Source organism: Podarcis filfolensis (assembly GCF_964270895.1).
Source record: "Podarcis filfolensis genome assembly, chromosome: 13".
NCBI classification, from domain to species: Eukaryota; Metazoa; Chordata; class Lepidosauria; order Squamata; family Lacertidae; genus Podarcis; species Podarcis filfolensis.
This window is the reverse complement of record NC_139615.1, coordinates 37,902,123-37,922,892: the sequence shown is the minus strand read 5'-3', so window position 1 is coordinate 37,922,892 and position 20,770 is coordinate 37,902,123. Positions and strand designations below refer to the sequence as shown.

General features: G+C 46.0%; 2 protein-coding genes across 2 annotated transcripts; both read left to right on the top strand.

Annotated features, from left to right (window-relative positions):
- Positions 1–1,979: 1,979 nt before the first annotated feature.
- Positions 1,980–7,996, top strand: LOC310747463 (vomeronasal type-2 receptor 26-like; the record flags this gene model as incomplete). Its single annotated transcript, XM_083581831.1, has 6 exons — positions 1,980–2,044; positions 2,420–2,711; positions 3,654–4,508; positions 5,054–5,313; positions 6,401–6,480; positions 7,098–7,996. 6 exons carry the CDS (start codon positions 1,980–1,982, stop codon positions 7,994–7,996), a joined length of 2,451 nt encoding a protein of 816 aa, XP_083437957.1.
- A 5,132-nt stretch (positions 7,997–13,128) lies between these two features.
- LOC310748146 (vomeronasal type-2 receptor 26-like) lies at positions 13,129–20,671 on the top strand. Its single transcript, XM_083583751.1, has 5 exons — positions 13,129–13,531; positions 14,455–15,309; positions 16,712–16,939; positions 17,687–17,813; positions 19,754–20,671. The coding sequence occupies exons 1-5, from the start codon at positions 13,220–13,222 to the stop codon at positions 20,653–20,655; spliced, it is 2,424 nt and encodes an 807-aa protein (XP_083439877.1). The 5' UTR covers positions 13,129–13,219; the 3' UTR covers positions 20,656–20,671.
- The last annotated feature ends 99 nt before the right edge of the window (positions 20,672–20,770 follow it).

Below are 20,770 nucleotides of genomic sequence, written 5' to 3'. Positions count from 1 at the left end.
TCCTCATGTCACCCACCCAGCCTGTCACGGATGCTTTAGTTGTGACCCCTGCATTCCAGGGGGTCGAGCTTGATGACCTTTGGGGGCCCCTTCCAATTCTACAATTTTGTGTTTACTGAGGTGAATATATAAAGGCCTTAAAAAGGCCTGCAGACAGGGCCCAACGGACTGTATGTCCATCATCACAGCCATGCCTTGAAGTCACTCAGAGTCTGCTCACAATTGTTCCTTTCCAGCCAAATTCTACCAGTGGCTAGAATTCATCTTGGCCCCATGGGTTTACCTGCCCCATGCTTGGCCTCACATAACATCAGCTGATGGACATGTGAATGTGGTTTGGACCATGAGCCCAATGGAGAGGCTTGGTTAGCCTAACTGCTGCAGGTCAGAGGTCCTTGTTGATTCCCCGCAAGGAGCTTTCTCTACCTGTGTAGTTTCTCTTGAGTGATTGACAACTTTTAGGGTTCTGGATTGTGTAAGAAAGTACAGTAAGTAGAGCAAGCTGCAGATGCTCTCTTCTGGGAACCCAGTAGGTGATGAAACTGGCAGCAGGGATGCAATGGAGGGGAAGGGGCAACAGGCTTATTCCTGCTCCCCCCTCATTACAATGCCTTGAAAACACTTGAAGGAGGCTGCTGAGGGAGTATTCTATGTGGATCATTGTCTCTGCTACTTCCAATGGACCAGCTGAGGCAAAGGGATCATTACTCTCTCCCCTGTTATTATCACTTACATGGTAATAATCTGCTTCTGATTAGACCTCCATAGACTTCCATGAATCCAGTCTAAAAAGAATTAAATCCTCTCTGCCATCCCCAGCAAATGCTAAGGTGCTGCTGACTCGTTTAGTGAGCTTTCCCCTGGAGTTGGATCCTAGGTCTTGGGAATTTAGCTGGTGCATTTGGAGAGTGCCATTGAAGGCAAGCTGCTGTACTGTGGCTGTTTCTAATGCCAATGCTGATTAGATGTAACCAGGGCAATCTCTGTCTAGGGAAAAGTAATGTTCCTAGTATGGCAGTGTTGATGCTGTTAATCTTCTCTCTTCCTCAAATGGTGAATCTGTCAAATGTCAATCGGAGCATCAGTCACCTCCATATCCCTCACAAGTACTATCAGCCAGGTGACCTTATCATTGGTGCACTTGCTTCTCACATCTTGTCCTCTGTTGACTATGAAACCTTCATACAATGGCCATCCATCCATCAGATTCTTAATCCATTGTAAGTATTGCAAATTTTCATTTCCCATGTCATATTAATTCCTGTTACCATGTGGGCTCAGAAATACTTCCTATTTATTTTCTCTATGGGGATTTATTACTTATAGAGAGGGGTGCAAAATATCCCCCCCCCCCGTATATAGGATCAGTCTTAGACTTAACCCTCCCCACCACCTGAATTTTCTAGTCAAGCTTATAGGAACGAGGTGGATTATCTAGGATCCAGCTTGGAAGCAAAGACAGAGCAGTCTTCCAGTGAGATAGGAGATTGTATTCTGGGTGGTGTGTTTCTCTCTCACCCCCAAGATCCCCCACCTCATTTTCCAGAGCAGTGCTTAACGGAGTGGAGGAGCCATGCCCATGGGTGTCATAGTCTAGGGAGCCCAGCATTCTGATGTCAACAGGAAATGGGTGAATGACCAGTAGGAACCATTGGTCTACTTAGCTCAGACCTGTCTACACAGAGTAGCAGTGGCTCTCCAGGATTTCAGACAGGGGTCTACCCCAGCCCCACCTGTATGCTAAGCAGATGCTCTACCATTGGGTTTTACAGAATCTTCAAAGAAAAAGTACACAGAGTAATTGTCAAAACGTTACAGGCAACAGAAGGTTGCCTGGTATTGGGGGCAATAGCTTCATTGATGCATGGGAAACTGAGGTGGGGCTCCAGAAACCTGCAAAAGGGCAACAAACTACAAGAAGGAAGCAGCTGGAGGGAATGATTCCTAGTTTCAGTTGTCTCTACTGAAAGGCACAGGGTATGGGAAACAAGCAAGATGAATTGGAGCTTTTAATACAGGATGACAAATATGACCTAGAAAGCGAGTAGGCATTGCCTTGGAGTTCAAGATTTCTTTAACAGATTGGAGACCTGGGTTAACAAAATGAATTTGAATAGGGACAAATGTAAGGTGCTGCAATTAGGCAGGAAGTACAAACTTCACAAATATAAGTTGAAGGACACCTGGCTTACTAGGATCTAGCCATCTTAGTGGAACTCAAGCTTCACTTGAGTCAAAGGTGTGATACAGTTTTTCGGTGTCTGTGTTTAAACCAAATTCTTTATTGGTTTAATTAAATCTGCCTGTAAGCTGCCTTGTTGCTCCCTAGCACAGAAAGGCAGGGAACCTAAGTTTCCTTAAACAGATTCACAAAAAATGGTACACAGCAAAACACTTTGATATCCAACTCTCATTGCAGTGTTGTACCAAAATACTATCAGCAAATTCTGGCCTTGGTGTTTGCAGTCAAGGAAATCAACAAGAATTCCAATCTATTATCTAATGTCACATTAGGATTCCGCATCTTTGATAGTTACTTCAGTGAAAGGATGACCTACTGGGCCACTTTGGAGCTGCTCTCTACACACTATAGATTTGTACCCAACTACCAGTGTGACAAACAGAAAAACCTGAGGGCCGTCATTGGGGGACTTGACTTTGAGGTTTCCCTCCACATGGCAGCCATCTTAGGTGTCTACAAGATTCCCCAGGTAAGAGTCAAACATGGTGATTTCCCCTCATTCTTCTTTCCTCTGTCCTGTTGAGAAAAGTTTTCCATTCCATAATAGCCCCCCTCACAATTTCAGATTGTATTCAATAAAAACTTTCATCCGCCTTCATCCATTTCCCAACGTGTGCATGTTCTTCAGAGGGTATGAATGGAGCATTTTGCAGATACAATTGTACACACCTACTCTATGTATGCGAACAGCTTGGTTTGCTGGCCTCAGGTAGACTCCAACCAGGATGAATTATGGAGGCTGGTCATCAGTCGCTTGCACATTACCTTAATTAATTTGACCTGGACAGTTTAGGGCTGTCGGGGATGCCATCAACAGCTCACTGGTTATCTACCTAGTGAAAACAGAGAAGCAGAGAGAACTTTTATATTCTTTTACATTAAGCCACAGGAAGACATGAAAGTACACTCTCACTCTTGAGCTGCCACCCAGCTAGCCATTGCTTCCTAGAAATCAGACCCCTCCTGCTGCCTATGGTGGCTGCTAAGAACAATTCTCTTTTGGGTTCTGCTCTGAGACACACAGAACACATCTGGTCCTTTGGGAAGGAGGAGGTTCTGACAAACTCTTCAGTGACAGCATGTCACTTGGCTGCTGTACTGTTTCTAAGAAATCTGACTCCTGTCTTTGTTCATTGCTACCTTGCTCCGGTTCTTCATCACCTATTATTTCCCAGGTCCTTTTTCCTTCTCGGGTGTGACCCATCTCAAACCACCACACCATACTCTCCCCCCTTCCTTCTTTCTGGTAGGTTCTTAGGGTGCTGCTCTCCACCACTCCTCCTCATCTGCCTATTTCCTGACGGGCTTCCTAAGACAGTGGGTCCAAAGCACAATGGTTTCATCACTGCTATCCACACATAACCAATGTTTCTACTGCATTAATGGGAAATAAGTGTCCGTTTCCTTCCAGCTCACTTCTGGCTCCTTTGCCCCAGAGGATGCTGGTCAAAGCCAATCCACTTCCTTCTATCGGATGGTGCCCAATGAAGCCCATCAGTACACTGGGATTGTTGAGTTACTTCTGCACTTTGGATGGACGTGGGTTGGGTTGCTCGCTGTGGATAGTGAGAGTGGAGAGAAATTTATGGAAATCCTGCAAACTCTGCTTTTCCAGAGAGGCATTTGCTTGGCCTTTTCAGAGAGAACTCCAAAAGCCACATATTTTGAAGAGTATTATGACATGTATTCCCAGTGGCTCCAAGCCTACCATGCTATTGCGGAAAGCAAAGCCAATGCTGTCGTTGTCTATGGAGAAGCCAAGTCCATGTTTTATTTGCAAATATTGCTAGCGGTAGGGGAAGCGGAAAATATGACATCTATGGCCAAGGTATGGATTATGACTGCTCAACTGGATTTCTCAGCAGTGGCCTTTAGAACGAGCCAGAGTATGCAACCATTTCATGGCTCCATCTGCTTCACAGTGCACTCAAAGGAGGTGCAAGGATTCAGGACCCTTCTTCGCTCCCTCAATCCTTTCAAGGCAGGTGAAGATGGTTTTCTTCGGCAGTTCTGGCTGCAGACATTCTATTGTTTCTTTTCCAAATCCAGTACTGAGTTCAGTGAACCCTGCACTGGACAGGAGAAGCTGGACAGCCTCCCCTCGTCTGGCTTTGAGATGAGCATGACTGGCCACAGCTACAGCATCTACAATGCTGTCTATGTTGTGGCACATGCTCTGCATGATGCCATGTACAGATCCAGGGCAAAAGACAGAAGAATTGTGAGAAGATGGAGACTGCAGCTTCAGAAATTGCAGCCTTGGCAGGTAATGGCTCTTTTCTTATTGTTGCATATCTTTTAAATATTATTTCATTTTATATTGTTGATAAAGCAAAGACAACAATTTTAACAACAGTCAAAAATTGAATGAAGAATAACCAAACTGAAAAATAGGCAGGTAGGATGTGTAGTTGCACGTAAGTTAAATAAAGACTTTAAAGTCCACATTAAGTCCAATTTTATCAGATCACCAAGCATAGTTCCAGATTTGCCAGGTTTGTGGGGGGTTGTTTTGAAAATGCTGGTTCTGCTGTATATGCCAAATCATATAAAACGTGTCTAGTCCTTGTCAAAATCTCAAATTATTTGTGATTATCTCTGTTATAGCTATATTCCAGAGTGTCCAGTATTAGACTTTTGGGCTGCTATAGATCAAAATTTGCCATTATTATTGCTATTGTTTTTATTTTGTGATTATATGAAAACTTGTCTACTGCCTTGGAAGAGGCAATGGCACATTAAAAAGCAATGCTGAACTTAAGATAAGGTTGAGTTTTAAACAATTGTCCTTTTCCTGCCATCTCAATGCAGCTCCACCCATTTCTTAGGAGTGTCTCATTTAACAACAGTGCGGGAGAAGAAGTGTCTTTTAGTGAGAACAGGGAATTAGAAGCTGGATTCGATATTACCAACTTGGTCACTTTCCCAAATAACTCCTTCATCAGAATGAAGGTTGGATGGATGAATTTGGATGCTCCCCCAGGAAAAGAGTTTTCCATCAATGAAGACAAAATGGTGTGGCACAGGAGTTTTCACCAGGTGGGGCATGATTTCTGCAAATTGCAACTCCAGTGTGTCCTAAATGAGATCCTTGCATCTTGGAAGCCTACCTGAGACATGGATCCTGTATTTTTTCCCACTTGTTCTTTCTGAGAGCCTCTATGAATGTTGTGGGGCTCTGATGCCTTGAAGCAGGCCAGGACATAGTTCATTATTATATGCTTGTTTGTTTATTGCATTTTTAGTCCACCTTTCCTCCAAGGAGCTGAAGGCCGTGTGCTTACTTCCCGTTTTATCCTAACAAGAACCCTGTAAGGTAGTGTAGACTGGGAGAAGCAGTGACTGGCCCAAGGTCACCCAATGAGTTTCATTTGAACCCTGGTCTTCCACTTCCCTGTCTAGCACATTCTTTAAAGATTTCTAGGCCAGCAGAGTGTGACCTAAACCTAATCTCCAAACAACTTCTTTGGGGAGAAAGAAAAGGGAGCTGAGCCTGGAGACAGACGAGGCAGACTTCTGCAGAGAATGCCTGGTTTGGAGGCTAGTAATTCTCAAGATATAGTAGCAGACGTCTGGCAGAGTCCAGCACTATCCTTGGTTTTGAGGCTGCTTAACTTGTGTGACAATTGTCTCTTGGCCCAGTGTATTTAGTCTGGGGTTCTCAGTCCCCAATATTTGTGCTTTTTCAGGTGGAAAAACAGAAGGAACCTGACAGTGTATATGGTAGCTGCTTATTTAAATCACTTAGGATGTCAAAACATCTTTTCAGCTCTACTTTAAATCCTTTTTAGTTTTATAAGAAATGTATTTTCCCAAATGATTGTATTAATGTTCAGGTGAACTCCCTCCCTCCTTTTGATTTTTATTTTTTAAAAAACACATTGAAATGGCCATTACTTCATTTTCACAGCCACAAAAACATCTTCTGTCTCATTCGGTGCCATTAATGGCTGTTGACAGCTCATTGCTTTCAAAATCCTCTGAATATTCAGCAGGCCATTTCTCCCATCCACTTGATCCCTTGCAGCCCAGAAAATGGAGTTCAGCTTCTCCAAATGTCCACCATTCCCCATGTGCTAAACATTTCCTAATGGTTAATTAAAATTCACAGGTTCTACCCCTCTCTCAATGCAACAAAAATTGCCCTTCTGGTACTAGGAGAAAAAAGAAGGAAGGGGAGAAGTTCTGCTGCTATGACTGTGCTCTGTGTTCAGAAGGCAAGATTTCATACCAGAAAGGTAGGAGACATTAGATAGCTTTCAGATAACTCAGATTTCCTGTGAAGGGTCTGTGTCAATGTGAAAAGTGTCACAGTTGCTGCTATTGATGTAGTTCTGATTTCCATAGTAATTGAAGTTCACAAACTTGGAGCTCTTCATTGCAAACAGCTGATGGCCCAGCAACGAGGCCCAGCATTTTCAAAGAGGTGCTTTGCAAGCCCAAATGATCAGATGATGGTTGGGGTTTACAAAGCACACTTTTACCTGCCTTACACCTAACATCAGAGATGACATCAGATACAGGGCCGGTAGGTGTAACCTGCTAAAATGGCCCCATGGGTCAGAGGTTTTCTATCACTGGATTACCTGGGTGGTGATGGAGATGAGTTGCAGCGTTGCAAATGCAGAGCACAGGCCTCCTGCTGTCCAGACCCACCACCTTAATGTCCATGCAAGCGACTGTGAGATCATTGTCTGGGGGAGGGGGGTCCACAGCCCTTTCTCCCCATGCTAGTCACTCCTGTGTCTGAAAAGGATTGTCTCTTCCACATCCAACTGGTAAGTCCCATACTGCCAGGAGGATGCATACCTACTCTCAAGTTGCACCCTTAAAGGGAATCCTTTCTTTTTTTCAGACATGAATGACTGTGTCGGATGCTCAGAAGATCACTATCCAAACAGGAACTGGACACAATGCATTCCAAAGTCCATCAGCTTCTTGACTTTGGAAGAACCGCTTGGGATGAGCTTAGCTTTTGGCTCCGTATTCTCCTCTTTGCTCACCATATTGTCCCTCGCCATCTTTATGAAGCATCAGGACACACCGATTGTCAGGGCCAATAATCGGGACCTCACCTACGTTCTCCTCCTGTCTCTCCTTCTCTGTTTTCTCTGTCCCCTCATCTTCCTCAGCCGACCAGACAGAGTGACCTGCCTTGTCCGACAAATGGCTTTTGGTGTGGTTTTCACAATGACTGTTTCTTGTGTGTTGGCCAAAACCATTACCGTTGTTCTGGCTTTCATGGCCACCAAACCAGGATCCAGAATGAGGAAATGGGTGGGGAAAAGACTGGCAAGCGCCATTGTGTTGACTTGTACTATTATCCAAGCTGCTATTTGCACTGTGTGGCTGGGAACCTCTCCCCCATTTCCCCATTTTGACAAGCACTCTGTGACGGGAGAAATTATTCTGGAATGTAATGAAGGGTCAGCTGCCATGTTTTACTGTGTCTTGGGCTACATGGGCCTCCTGGCCATTGTCAGTTTTGTTGTAGCATTTTTAGCCAGGAAACTGCCTGACAGCTTTAATGAGGCCAAATTCATTACCTTCAGCATGTTGTTGTTTTGTAGTGTTTGGATCTCCTTTGTTCCGGTCTACCTGAGCTCCAAGGGAAAACACATGGTGGCTGTGGAGATCTTCTCCATCTTGGTCTCCAGTGCTGGTTTACTGGGTTCCATCTTTGCCCCCAAATGCTACATTATCATATTGAGGCCTGATCTGAATGACAAACAGCAGTTAATAAAGAAGAAATAGCAAAGTACCCTGTTGTCACTCTTTTCTGTTACCCTAGAATATGGTTTTGTTGCTGTCTCCTTGATATAATTTCATTTTATTTGTTTGTTGAACTTCTTATGTGCATTAAAAAAAATCAGATGGTTCTCCCCCACCCCGAGATGTGGTCCCCACCTTTGGGAGCCCAAGGGCACAATTGGAAAACTGAGGAACTCTTGTGGACACAAAAAACCACCAATTTCACAGAAGAAGGTGTGGAGATGCCCAGAAACTCCACCTCCATCCTTTCTTGTAACTTGAATCCATTGGTTTGGGTCCTACTCTCTGTAGCAGGAGAAAAGCTTGCTGCATCTTCCATCTGACAGCCCTTGAGATATTTGAAGATGAGTATCATATCTCCTCTCAGTCTCCTTTTTCCAGGCTAAGCATACCCAGCTCCCTCAACCATTGCTCATAAGGCTTGGTTTCCCACCCATCATCTTCCTGGCTGCCCTCCTCTGCACATGTTCAGCACACATTTTACCAGTTTCCTCATGAAAATATCATGGGGGACTTTGAGAAAAGCCTGACTGAACTCAAAATAGACTATGACCACAGCATTCTCCTGATCCACCACATTTGTAATGCCATAAAAAAGAAAAGAAATGAGATTGGTCTGGTATGAGAAGAACAGGCCCAGGACAGAACCCTTTGGCACATCTGTGGCATCAGGAGATACCGTATTTTTCGCACCATAGGACGCACTTTTTCCCTCCTAAAAAGCAAGGGAAAATGTGTGTGCGTCCTATGGAGCGAATGCAGGCTTTCACTGAAGCCTGGAGAGCGAGAGGGGTCGGTGCGCACCGACCCCTCTCGCTCTCCAGGCTTCAGGAAGCTATCCGCTAGCCATGGGAGACCCAGCTCTCCCACGGCTAGCGGAGTGCTGCATTAATCCGGAAGCTTGGGGCGTGCGGAGCTCAGCGCGCCCCAAGCTTCTGGGTGCCGGCAAGGTCTCCGCTAGCCGTCTAGCGGAGACCTTGCCGGCACCCAGAAGCTTGGGGCGCGCTGAGCTCCGCACGCCCCAAGCTTCCGGATTAGCGCAGCGCTCCGCTAGCCGTGTCTAGGCTGCGGATGGTAGCCTGCTTCCCGGAGCGTTGGGCGCCCTGAAAGCAGAGCGCCCGGCGCTTCGGGAACACATCCGCAGCGTGGGGAGCCTTGCAGGAGTTCCCCGCAGGGCTCCCCATGCTGCAGATAGCAGCCTGCCGCCCGGCGCGAGGGGCGCCCTGAAGCAGAGCGCCCCTCGCGCCAGGCAGACATCTGCAGCGTGGGGAGCCCTGCAGGAGTTCCCCGCAAGGCTCCCCAAGCTGCGGATAGCAGCCTGCCGCCCGGCGCGAGGGGCGCCCTGAAGCAGAGCGCCCCTCGCGCCAGGCAGACATCTGCAGCGTGGGGAGCCCTGCAGGAGTTCCCCGCAAGGCTCCCCAAGCTGCGGATAGCAGCCTGCCGCCCTGCGGGTGGGGCGCCCTGAAGCAGAGCGCCCCTCGCGCCAGGCAGACATCTGCAGCGTGGGGAGCCCTGCAGGAGTTCCCCGCAAGGCTCCCCAAGCTGCGGATAGCAGCCTGCCGCCCGGCGCGAGGGGCGCCCTGAAGCAGAGCGCCCCTCGCGCCAGGCAGACATCTGCAGCGTGGGGAGCCCTGCAGGAGTTCCCCGCAAGGCTCCCCAAGCTGCGGATAGCAGCCTGCCGCCCTGCGGGTGGGGCACCCTGAAGCAGAGCGCCCCTCGCGCCAGGCAGACATCTGCAGCGTGGGGAGCCCTGCAGGAGTTCCCCGCAAGGCTCCCCAAGCTGCGGATAGCAGCCTGCCGCCCGGCGCGAGGGGCGCCCTGAAGCAGAGCGCCCCTCGCGCCAGGCAGACATCCGCAGCGTGGGGAGCCCTGCAGGAGTTCCCCGCAAGGCTCCCCAAGCTGCGGATAGCAGCCTGCCACCCGGCGCGAGGGGCGCCCTGAAGCAGAGCGCCCCTCGCGCCAGGCAGACATCTGCAGCGTGGGGAGCCCTGCAGGAGTTCCCCGCAGGGCTCCCCACGCTGCGGACAGCAGCCTGCTGCCTGGCGGGTGGGGCCCGTTGAAGCAGAGCGCCCCGCGCGCCAGGCAGACATCAGCCAGCCCCACAAGCTCTGGGGACAGCAGGGAGGCGACCTGGTTCGGTTTCCCTGACCTGCTTTTGGGGGGGAAATAAAGGGATTTTTTTCCCCCTTTATTTCCCCCCCAAAAAACTAGGTGCGTCCTATGGGACGGAGCGTCCTATGGTGCGAAAAATACGGTAATATCCCTATGCTATGAGGAGAAAATGAAAAGGAGGGAAATACCCCTCTTCCCAGAGAGAGTGACAGATGCCACATATACCTATTCTGAGCTCAGAATTGTACATGCAGCTCTCTCTGTGTATGAAGAAGTAGTTGAAGAACCAGGAGATAAATTCCCTACCTCAAGTTTAGTTTTAAATTTTGCCTCCCTTACAGGCCTGTGCTCTGAAGTCTAGTGCTGCATCCTTGGAATCTGCGAGTCATGGCCAAGATCACAATACCCTTTGTGTCTCAAACTCTGCTCTTGAATGCACTTTCCTCTTCACAAAGCAGCATGTGAGAAAAGAGGGTTTAGGTGAAATCACAAGGGTAGTCATTGCCCTGGGCACAGTTTTTTCCAGGGCACGTTTTGCTCCTCACACCACCCATGCCAGCCCGGTTCTGCTTTGCAGGTCCGATCCCACATCCCAGCCCCTCAAAGCAGCGTGGTGCTGGAAGGGCATCAGGAGGATGTAATGGGCATGTGCCCTTCCTGCTGCATCCTCCTCATATCACCCACCCAGCCTGTCATGGATGCTTTAGTTGTAACCCCTGCATTCCAGGGGGTTGAGCTTGATGACCTTTTGGGGCCCCTTCCAATTCTACAATTTTGTGTTTATATAGGTGAATATATAAGGGCCTTAAAAAGGCCTGCAGACAGGGCCCAATGGACCGTATGTCCATCATAACAGCCATGGCTTGAAGTCACTCAGAATCTGCTCACAATTGTTCCTTTCCAGCCAAATTCTACCAGTTGCTAGAATTCATCTTGGCCCCATGGGTTTACCTGCCCCATGCTTGGCCTCACATAACATCAGCTGATGGACATGTGAATGTGGTTTGGACCAGGAGCCCAATGGAGAGGCTTGGTTGGCCTAACTGCTGCAGGTCAGAGGTCCTTTTTGATTCCCAGCAAGGAGCTTTCTCTACCTGTGTAGTTTCTCTTGAGTGATTGACAACTTTTAGGGTTTTGGATTGTGTAAGAAAGTACAGTAAGTTGAGAATGCTGCAGAGGCTCTCTTCTGAGAACACAGTAGGTGATGAAACTGGCAGCCGGGGTGCAATGGAGGGGAAGGGGCAACAGGCTTATTCCTGCTCCCCCCTCATTACAATGCCTTGAAAACACTTGAAGGAGGCTGCTGAGGGATTATTCTGTGTGGATCATTGTCTCTGCCATTTCAATGGACCAGCTGAGGCAAAGGGATCATTATTCTCTCCCCTGTTATTATCAATTACATGGTAATAATCTGCTTCTGATTAGACCTCCATAGACTTCCAGGAATCCAGTCTAAAAAGAATTAAAACCCTCTCTGCCATCCCCAGCAAATGCTAAGGTGCTGCTGACTCGTTTAGTGAGCTTTCCCTTGGAGTTGGATCCTAGGTCTTGGGAATTTAGCTGGTGCATTTGGAGAGTGCCATTTAAGGCAAGCTGCTGTACTGAGGCTGTTTCGAATGCCAATGCTGATTAGATGTGAATAGGAAAACCTCTGTCTAGGAAAAAGTATTGTTGCTAGTATGGCAGTGTTGATGCTGTTAATCTTCTTGCTTCCTCAAATGGTGAATCTGTCAAATGTCAATCGGAGCATCAGTCACCTCCATATCCCTCACAAGTACTATCAGCCAGGTGACCTTCTCATTGGTGCCCTTGCTTCTCACATCCTGTCCTCTGTTGACCATGAAACATTCAAACAATGGCCATCCATCCATCAGATTCTTAATCCATTGTAAGTATTGCAAATTTTCAGTTTCCATGTCATATTAATTCCTAAGTTACCATGTGGGCTGATAAATACATCCTATTTATTTTCTGTATGGGGATTTATTACTTATAGGGATAGGTGCAAAATATTCTGCTCCCCAGAACATAGGATCAGTCTTAAACTTAACCCTCCCCACCACCTGAATTTTAACATCTAAAATGATCAAGACAGAAAATAAATTTCTTGTCAAGCCTGTAGGAACGAGATGGATTATCTAGGATCCAGCTTTGAAACAAAGAAAGAGCAGTCTTCCAGTGAGATATGACATGATGTTCTGGGTGGTGTGTTTCTCTCCCACCCCCAAGCTCCCCCACCCCATTTTCCAGAGCAGTGCTTAAGAGAGAGGAGGAGCCATGGCCACAACCAGTCACATGGGTGTCATAATCTAGAGAGACCACCATTCGGATGTCAACAGGAAATGGGTGAGTAGCCAGTAGGATCCATTGGTCTACCTAGCTCAGGCCTGTCTACACAGAGTAGCAGTGGCTCTCCAGGATTTCAGACAGGGGTGTGCCCCAGCCCCACCTGTATGCTAAGCAGATGCTCTACCATTGGGTTTTACAGAATCTTCAAATAAAAAGTACACAGAGTAATTCTCAAAACATTGCAGGCAACAGAAGGTTGTCGGGTATCGGGGGCAATAGCTTCATTGATGCATGGGAGGTGAGCCTCCAGAAACCTGCAAAGGGCAACAAACTACAAGAAGGAAGGAGCTGGAGGGAATGACTCCTAGTTTTAGTTGTCTCTACAAAAAGGCACAGAGTATGGGAAACAAGGAAGATGAATTGGCGCTTTTATTACAGAACGGCAAATATGACCTAGAAGGCGAGTAGGCATTGCCTCTGGATTCAAGATTGGAGGATTGGGTTAACAAATGAATTTCAATAGGGACAAATGTAAGGTTCTGCACTTAGGCAGGAAGTACCAACTTCACAAATATAAGCTGAAGGACACCTGGCTTACTAGGATCTAGCCATCTTAGTGGTACTCAAGCTTCACTTGAGTCAAAGGTGTGATACAGTTTTTGGTGTGTGTGTTTAAACCAAATTCTTTATTGGTTTAATTAAATCTGCCTGTAAGCTGCCTCGTTGCTCCCTAGCACAGAAAGGCAGGGAACCTAAGTTTCCTTAAACAGATTGACAAAAAATGGTACACAGCAAAACGCTTTGATGTCCAACTCTCATTGCAGTGTTGTACCAAAATACTATCAGCAAATTCTGGCCTTGGTGTTTGCAGTCAAGGAAATCAACAAGAATTCCAATCTATTACCTAATGTCACATTAGGATTCCACATCTTTGATAGTTACTTCAGTGAAAGGATGACCTACTGGGCCACTTTGGAGCTACTCTCTACACACTATAGATTTGTACCCAACTACCAGTGTGACAAACAGAAAAACCTGAGGGCCGTCATTGGGGGACTTGACTTTGAGATTTCCCTCCACATGGCAGCCATCTTAGGTGTCTACAAGATTCCCCAGGTAAGAGACAAACATGGTGATTTCCCCTCATTCTTCTTTCCTCTGTCCTGTTGAGAAAAGTTTTGCATTCCATAATAGCCCCCTTGACAATTTCAGATTGTATTCAATAAAAGCTTTCATCCGCCTTCATCCATTTCCCAACGTGTGCATGTTCTTCAGAGGGTATGAATGGAACATTTTGCTTATACACTTATACACACCTACTCTATGTATGCGAACAGCTTGGTCTGCTGGCCTCAGGTAGACTCCAACCAGGATGAATTACGGAGGCTGCTCATCAGTCGCTTGTATAGTACCTTATTTAATTTGACCTGGAGAGTTTGGGGCTGTCACTGCTGCCGTCAACAGCTCACTGGTTATCCACCTAGTTAAATCAGAGACACAGAGAGAGCTTTTATATTCTTTTACTTTAATTCACAGGAAGACATAAAAGTACACTCTTGAGCTGCCACCAAACCAGCCATTGCTTCCTAGAAATCAGACCCCTCCTGCTGCCTATGGTGGCTGCTAAGAACAATGCTCTTTTGGGTTCTGCAGAGCATGTCTGGTCCTTCTGGAAGAAGGAGGCCCTGACAAACTCTGCTGAGAGAGAATGTCACTTGGCTGCTGTACGGTTTCTAAGAAATCTGACTCCTGTCTTTGTTCATTGCTACCTTGCTCCGGTTCTTCATCACCTATTATTTCCCAGGTCCTTTTTCTTCTCGAGTGTGACCCATCTCAAACCACCACACCATACTCTCCCCCCTTCCTTCTTTCTGGTAGCTTCTTGGGGTGCTGCTTTCCACCACTCCTCCTCATCTGCCCATTCCCTGACGGGCTTACTGAGACAGTGGGTCCAAAGCGAAATGGTTTCGTCATTGCAATCCACACATAACCAATGTTTCTACTGCATTAATGGGAAATAAGTGTCTGTTTCCTTCTAGCTCACTTATGGCTCCTTTGCCTTAGAGGATGCTGGTCAAAGCCAATCCACTTCCTTCTATCGGATGGTGCCCAATGAAGCCCATCAGTACACAGGGATTGTTGAGTTACTTCTGCACTTTGGATGGACGTGGGTTGGGTTGTTCGCATTGGATAGTGAGAGTGGAGAGAAGTTTATGGAAATCCTGCAAACTCTGTTTTTCCAGAGAGGCATTTGCTTGGCCTTTTCAGAGAGAACCCCAAAAGGCTCATATTTTGAAGAGTATTATGACATGATTCCCCAGTGGCTCCAAGCCTATCATGATATTGCAGAAAGCAAAGCCAGTGCTGTCGTTGTCTATGGAGAAGCCAAGTCCTTCTGTTTTTTGCAACTATGGTTAGCAGTAGGTGGTGCAGAAAATGTGACATCTATGGAGAAGGTATGGATTATGAGTGCTCATCTGGATTTCTCAGCAGTGGCCTTTCAGATGAGCCAGGGTATGCAACCATTTCATGGCTCCATATGCTTCACAGTGCACTCAAATGAGGTGCAAGGATTCAAGACCCTTCTTCGCTCCCTCAATCCTTTCATGGCAGGTGAAGATGGTTTTCTTCAGCAGTTCTGGCTGCAGACATTCTATTGTTTCTTTTCAAAGTCCAGTACTGAGTTCAGTGAACCCTGCACTGGACAGGAGAAGCTGGACAGCCTCCCCTCGTCTGGCTTTGAGATGGGCATGACTGGCCACAGCTACAGCATCTACAATGCTGTCTATGTTGTGGCACATGCCCTACATGATGCCATGTACAGATCCAGGGCAAAAGACAGAGGAATTGTGAGAAGATGGAGACCGCAGCTTCAGAAATTGCAGCCTTGGCACGTAATGGTTCTTTTTTTGTTGTTGTATATATTTTAATTATCATATCATTTTATATTGTTGATAAAACAAAGACAAACTGTCAGGGAACTGCCATCGGCTCAGGGGCGAGAGGGGAAAAGCCAAATGGATTACAGAGAGCCCCCAAAGATTGTGGGAAGCAGCACTTCCTCAGCGGAGGAAGGTAGCCACGCCTCTAGTGGAGAGGAGATGCAGGGCTCGGAGGAGGCGAGGCAGTGCCAGGACACCTTGCCTGAGCAAAGCAGGGAGGAGAGAGGTCTCCCGTTACCCACGCCTTCCTTGCGCAGTAGGCTTCCGCGCAGAGAGGGGAGGCGCAGACTGGGCGTCAAGAAACTACTCTGCTGGGCAAGGTTTAAGGACCGCCCACTCTCAGATTCTGCCAGTGTATGAGCAAGACACGGAATAGAGGCGCTCTGCTTTCCAAAGGTTTTTATCACCGATAAGCTTTAAAACAGACTATTGCAGCATATTGCCTGATTGCTCTTGAGCAACCAACCTATACCTCTAACAACAACATTATTAACAACAGACAAAAATTGAAAAATTTGAAATAACCAAACTGTAAAATAGGCAGGTAGGATGTGTAGTTGCATGTTGAAGCTGCTGAAGAAAGCATATAGTATTTTGCTAGAATGGGAAACAAAAGATGAGGAGGTCAAATCGGTCATGATCAAATGGGCACAAGATAGAGGACATAATATACAATTTGAGGACTGGGGAAAATTGTGGAAAGTAAATTTGAAATTTACAGATTGTTCTCTTTTGAAAGAAAATTATATGAAAATAATGTATAGATGGTATATTACACCAGTACAGATAGCAAAAATGTATAAAACCGGGTCAAAAAGAAGGTACTTTTTATCACATGTGGTGGGAATGTAGAGAAGTTTAAAAACAATGGGAAATGATATACAATGAATTGAAAAAAAATGTTTAAAATGACATTTGTAAAAAAAAACCCCAGAAGCATTTTTGTTAGGGATTGTAGGACAAGACCTGCCAAGAAAAACAAAGAACTTATTTATGTATGCTACAACAGTAGCAAGAGTCTTGATAGCACAAGGATGGAAGAATGAGGAAATCTCAACGAAAGAACAGTGGCAAGAAAAATTGATGAGCTATGCGGAGTTGGCTAAATTGACATACAAACTGTGGGATAAGGACAACTGTGACTTTAAGGAAGAATGGGAGCTTTTTACAAATTATCTAAAAAGACAACAAAATGAACTGGACCCCTTGGCAGGTTTTGAAGAAACATACACAAATTTATTGGTTGATAACATGATAGATCTTGGAAGAGGCAATGGCACTTTAAAAGGCGATGCTGAACATAAGATAAGTTTGAGTTTTAAACAATTGTCCTTTTTCTGCCATCTCGATGCAGCTCCACCCATTTCTTAGGAGTGTCTCATTTAACAACAGTGTGGGAGAAGAAGTGTCTTTTAGTGAGAACAGGGAATTAGAAGCTGGATTCGATATTACCAACTTGGTCACTTTCCCAAATAACTCCTTCATCAGAATGAAGGTTGGATGGATGAATTTGGATGCTCCCCCAGGAAAAGAGTTTTCCATCAATGAAGACAAAATGGTGTGGCACAGGAGTTTTCAACAGGTGGGGAATATTTCAGCAAATCACAACCTAGAAGTGTCCTAAATTAATGTCATTGTGGCATGGTTGGGGTTTGGATCCTGTATACTTTTGCACTTACTTCTTATGCAGGCTTGCACAAATGTAGTGAAGCTATCAACTAGATAGGGACGTTATCTTTTGTTCTAGTGCTAAAGAGAATTATTTAAAGTTTTGGAGCTGAGCTGAGTGGTATCTAAGTCTAACCTGCAGAAAACCTCTTTAGAAAGCAGGCAAGGGGAGCTGGGCCTGCCGATAGACAGGCCGACTTCAGGAGAAAACACTTGGCTGGTTAGGGATAATAATGTTAAAACATGAATGGATCAGAAATTGTACAGCTTCTTTCTTAAATTACACTTAGTCATCTAAGACTGTTCCTTTTAACTGCAGGTTAAAACTCTGGTAAGTTTGCAAAAATGTATTTTTCCAAGCAATTTGGTCATTAAAGTTACTATTCATATCTAATCTCTCCCTTTCAAAAAATATTCTTGTTGAAATGGCCATAACTTCAACTGGGATATAAGGACATATTTAGTCACATTAGTAACAGATGCCATTATTGCTCTTAGTCTGCAGTAAAATGCATTTGCATTCAAAATATTCTTAGTATTCAGTGTGCCATTTCTCCAATTCACTTAATTGCTCGTAGCCCAGAAAATGGAATTCAGCTTTTCCAAAAGCCAATCATTTTCTGTGCACTTAACTGCTTTCATACTTAATTCAAATTGGCAGGTGCCACCCCCCTCCCTTTGCAACAAAAAATGCCCTCCTGGTTCCAGCAGAAAGAAGAAGGAGGGGGAGAAATTCTGCTGCTATGACTGTGCCCAATGTCCTGAAGGCAAGATTTCATTTCAGAATGGTATGAGGCACTATATACATGTCGTATTTTTTTGCTCTCAGCTGTGCAGTTCCTCACCACAATCAGCCAGTGATCAGGTTTGCAAAGGGACACAGCACTTGGAAACAGACCCAACCATCAACTAATCACCAGGGCTTGCAAAATGCAATTTTACCTGCCCTACTCCTAACATCCTAGGTGTGATTTGTCCTAAAAAGCATGATGGGCAAGAGGTGTTAGTTTCTGTTTCCTCACTGAGCAGCTACTTGGAGTCACAGGACTGTTTACATTCCACAGAGTCCAGATACTGTTGGATTCTCACGGGAAAGGGAGACGGGATGTGACGTTACTGGTTTCCTGTTTCCTTTGTTCTTTCGTTTCCTTTATTCAGTTGCTCTCTGCGCTCATAGAGAGGAGATGTGTTTTTCTTTGCTCTCTGCATAGCTTAGCAATAAAGTATAGCAATGTAGCCCATACCTGCCTCATCCTTCCGTTGTGGACTTTGTTGTTTTAATGCTCTGCTGGGCTCAAAGGAAGATGAGCCTTATCAGCTCAGACAACCGGAGTTGAAATTTCAATAAGAGGTTCCCTAGCACTAGATTGCCTGGACAGCGATGGGGGCGGGGGAGTGGAGATTTGCTCTGCCAATGCACCTGTTGAGCACAGGTCTCCCACTGCCCTGCCCTGCCCCCTCACCATCCAGCTAAGCAGCAGAGATCTTGCAGTCAGGAAGGGAGCTCAAGGACACTGCCTTCCCATGCAGCTCACTCCTAAGGAACAACTCTAGTACAGCCAGGTTGTGTATATATTATAAAAATGGAATAAATTTTGATGATATGCACTGTCCAGACTCTTTATGTTCAAAACAGTTTGACTTTCATAATCACATAACTGAGAAGAACATATCTACAACCTCATACTTATTTCACTTGGTTCTTTATAGTGAGTAAAAGTTTCTCCTTATTAACATCTTGGGATCCTCTTTTCAGCAGTCATTCTCTCTCTCTCTCTCTCTCTCTCTCTCTCTCTCTCTCTCACACACACACACACGTGAAAAAACAGTTACTCAAATAGCAGTCACAACAGAATGGAATGCCTCTCTCATGTGATTCACAGTCAGCCAATCAAACGAGAGAACTACTGCTAAAGGAAAACACACAAACATCAATTCAACATAAGCAAACATTCCCATTTCAGGAAATTAAACCATTATCCTTAATAGATGAGTCCCTTACTGCTTGTAGTTTGAGTAGTTCTCATATACAGACCATCACCTGCGATATCCCCCTCAGACAGACATGTCTCAGGAGGCCCTGACCCAGCTCACCGGATCCCTCCCTGGCATTTTCAGCTAGCAACTCCTCAAACCTCTCCCTCCTTTCATCTTGATCCAACCACCCCTCCAGGACATGTTCTCAGTGCTCATGAAAGTAAGAAGCAGCAATACTCTGCTGTCAGGAGGGGGCTGCAGAGCACCAACCTCCCACACCAACCACTCCTGTGTCTGGCTAGGGACACCTGTCATACATCCAAGTTGAGGTACTGCACAAGTAAAGGTAAAGGGACCCCTGACCATTAGGTCCAGTCGTGGCCGACTCTGGGGTTGCGGCACTCATCTCGCTTTACTGGCTGAAGGAGCCAGTGTACAGCTTCTGGGTCATGTGGCCAGCATGACTAAGCTGCTTCTGGCGAACCAGAGCAGCACACGGAAACACTGTTTACCTTCCTGCTGGAGCGGTACCTATTTATCTACTTGCACTTTGACGTGCTTTCGAACTGCTAGGTTGGCAGGAGCAGGGACCTAGCAACGGGAGCTCACCCCGTTGCAGGGATTCGAACCGCCAACCTTCTGATTGGCAAGTCCTAGGCTCTGTGGTGTAACCCACAGCCCATGTCCCACTGCACAAGTAGCTGCCCTCAAATACACTTGACTAACATTCAATTTTTTGTTTCCCCCCCAGACATGAATGACTGTGTCGGATGCTCAGAAGGTCACTATCCAAACAAAGACCAAACACAATGTATTCCAAAGACAATAAGCTTCTTGACGTTTGAAGAACCTTTGGGGATGAGCTTAGCTTTCCTCTCTGCCTTTTTCTCACTGCTCACAATATTGGTCCTAGTCATTTTCATTACACATCAGAACACACCACTCGTCAGGGCCAACAACCGGAATCTGACTTACATGCTCCTCACCTCTCTTCTGCTCTGCTTTCTTTGCCCCTTCATCTTCATCAGCCCCCCGAGCACAGTGACTTGCCTTCTTCGACAAGTGACTTTTGGTATCATTTTCACAGTGACTGTTTCTTGTGTGTTGGCCAAAACCATCACTGTGGTTCTGGCCTTTGGGGCCACCAAACCAGGATCCAGAATGAGGAAATGGGTGGGGAAAAGACTGGCAAGCACCACTGTGCTTTCTTGTTCCCTTATCCAAATTGGTATTTGTGCTGTGTGGTTAGGAACCTCTCCACCTTTCCCCAATTCTGACTTGCACTCTGTAAAAGACAAAATAATACTAGATTGTAATGAAGGGTCAGTTGTCATGTTTTACTGTGTCTTGGGCTACATGGGCTTCCTTGCCTTTGTCAGTTTTGTTGTAGCATTTTTAGCCCGGAAACTGCCTGACAGCTTTAATGAGGCCAAATTTATCACCTTCAGCATGTTGTTGTTTTGTAGTGTTTGGGTCTCTTTTGTTCCAGTGTACCTGAGCACCAAGGGGAAATACATGGTGGCTGTGGAGATCTTCTCCATCTTGGCCTCCAGTGCTGGCTTATTAGGTTTCATCTTTTCCCCCAAATGCTACATCATTGTGTTGCGGCCTGATCTGAATGACAAACAGCAGTTAATAAGGAGGAAACAGTAGTATATCCCACTGCCAGTCTTTTCTTTCAGACTACTCTATAGTTAATATTCATATGCTCTCCATCACACAGTTATTTTGTATTAATTGCTTTGTGCCATTTTTGTTGTCAGCGGTG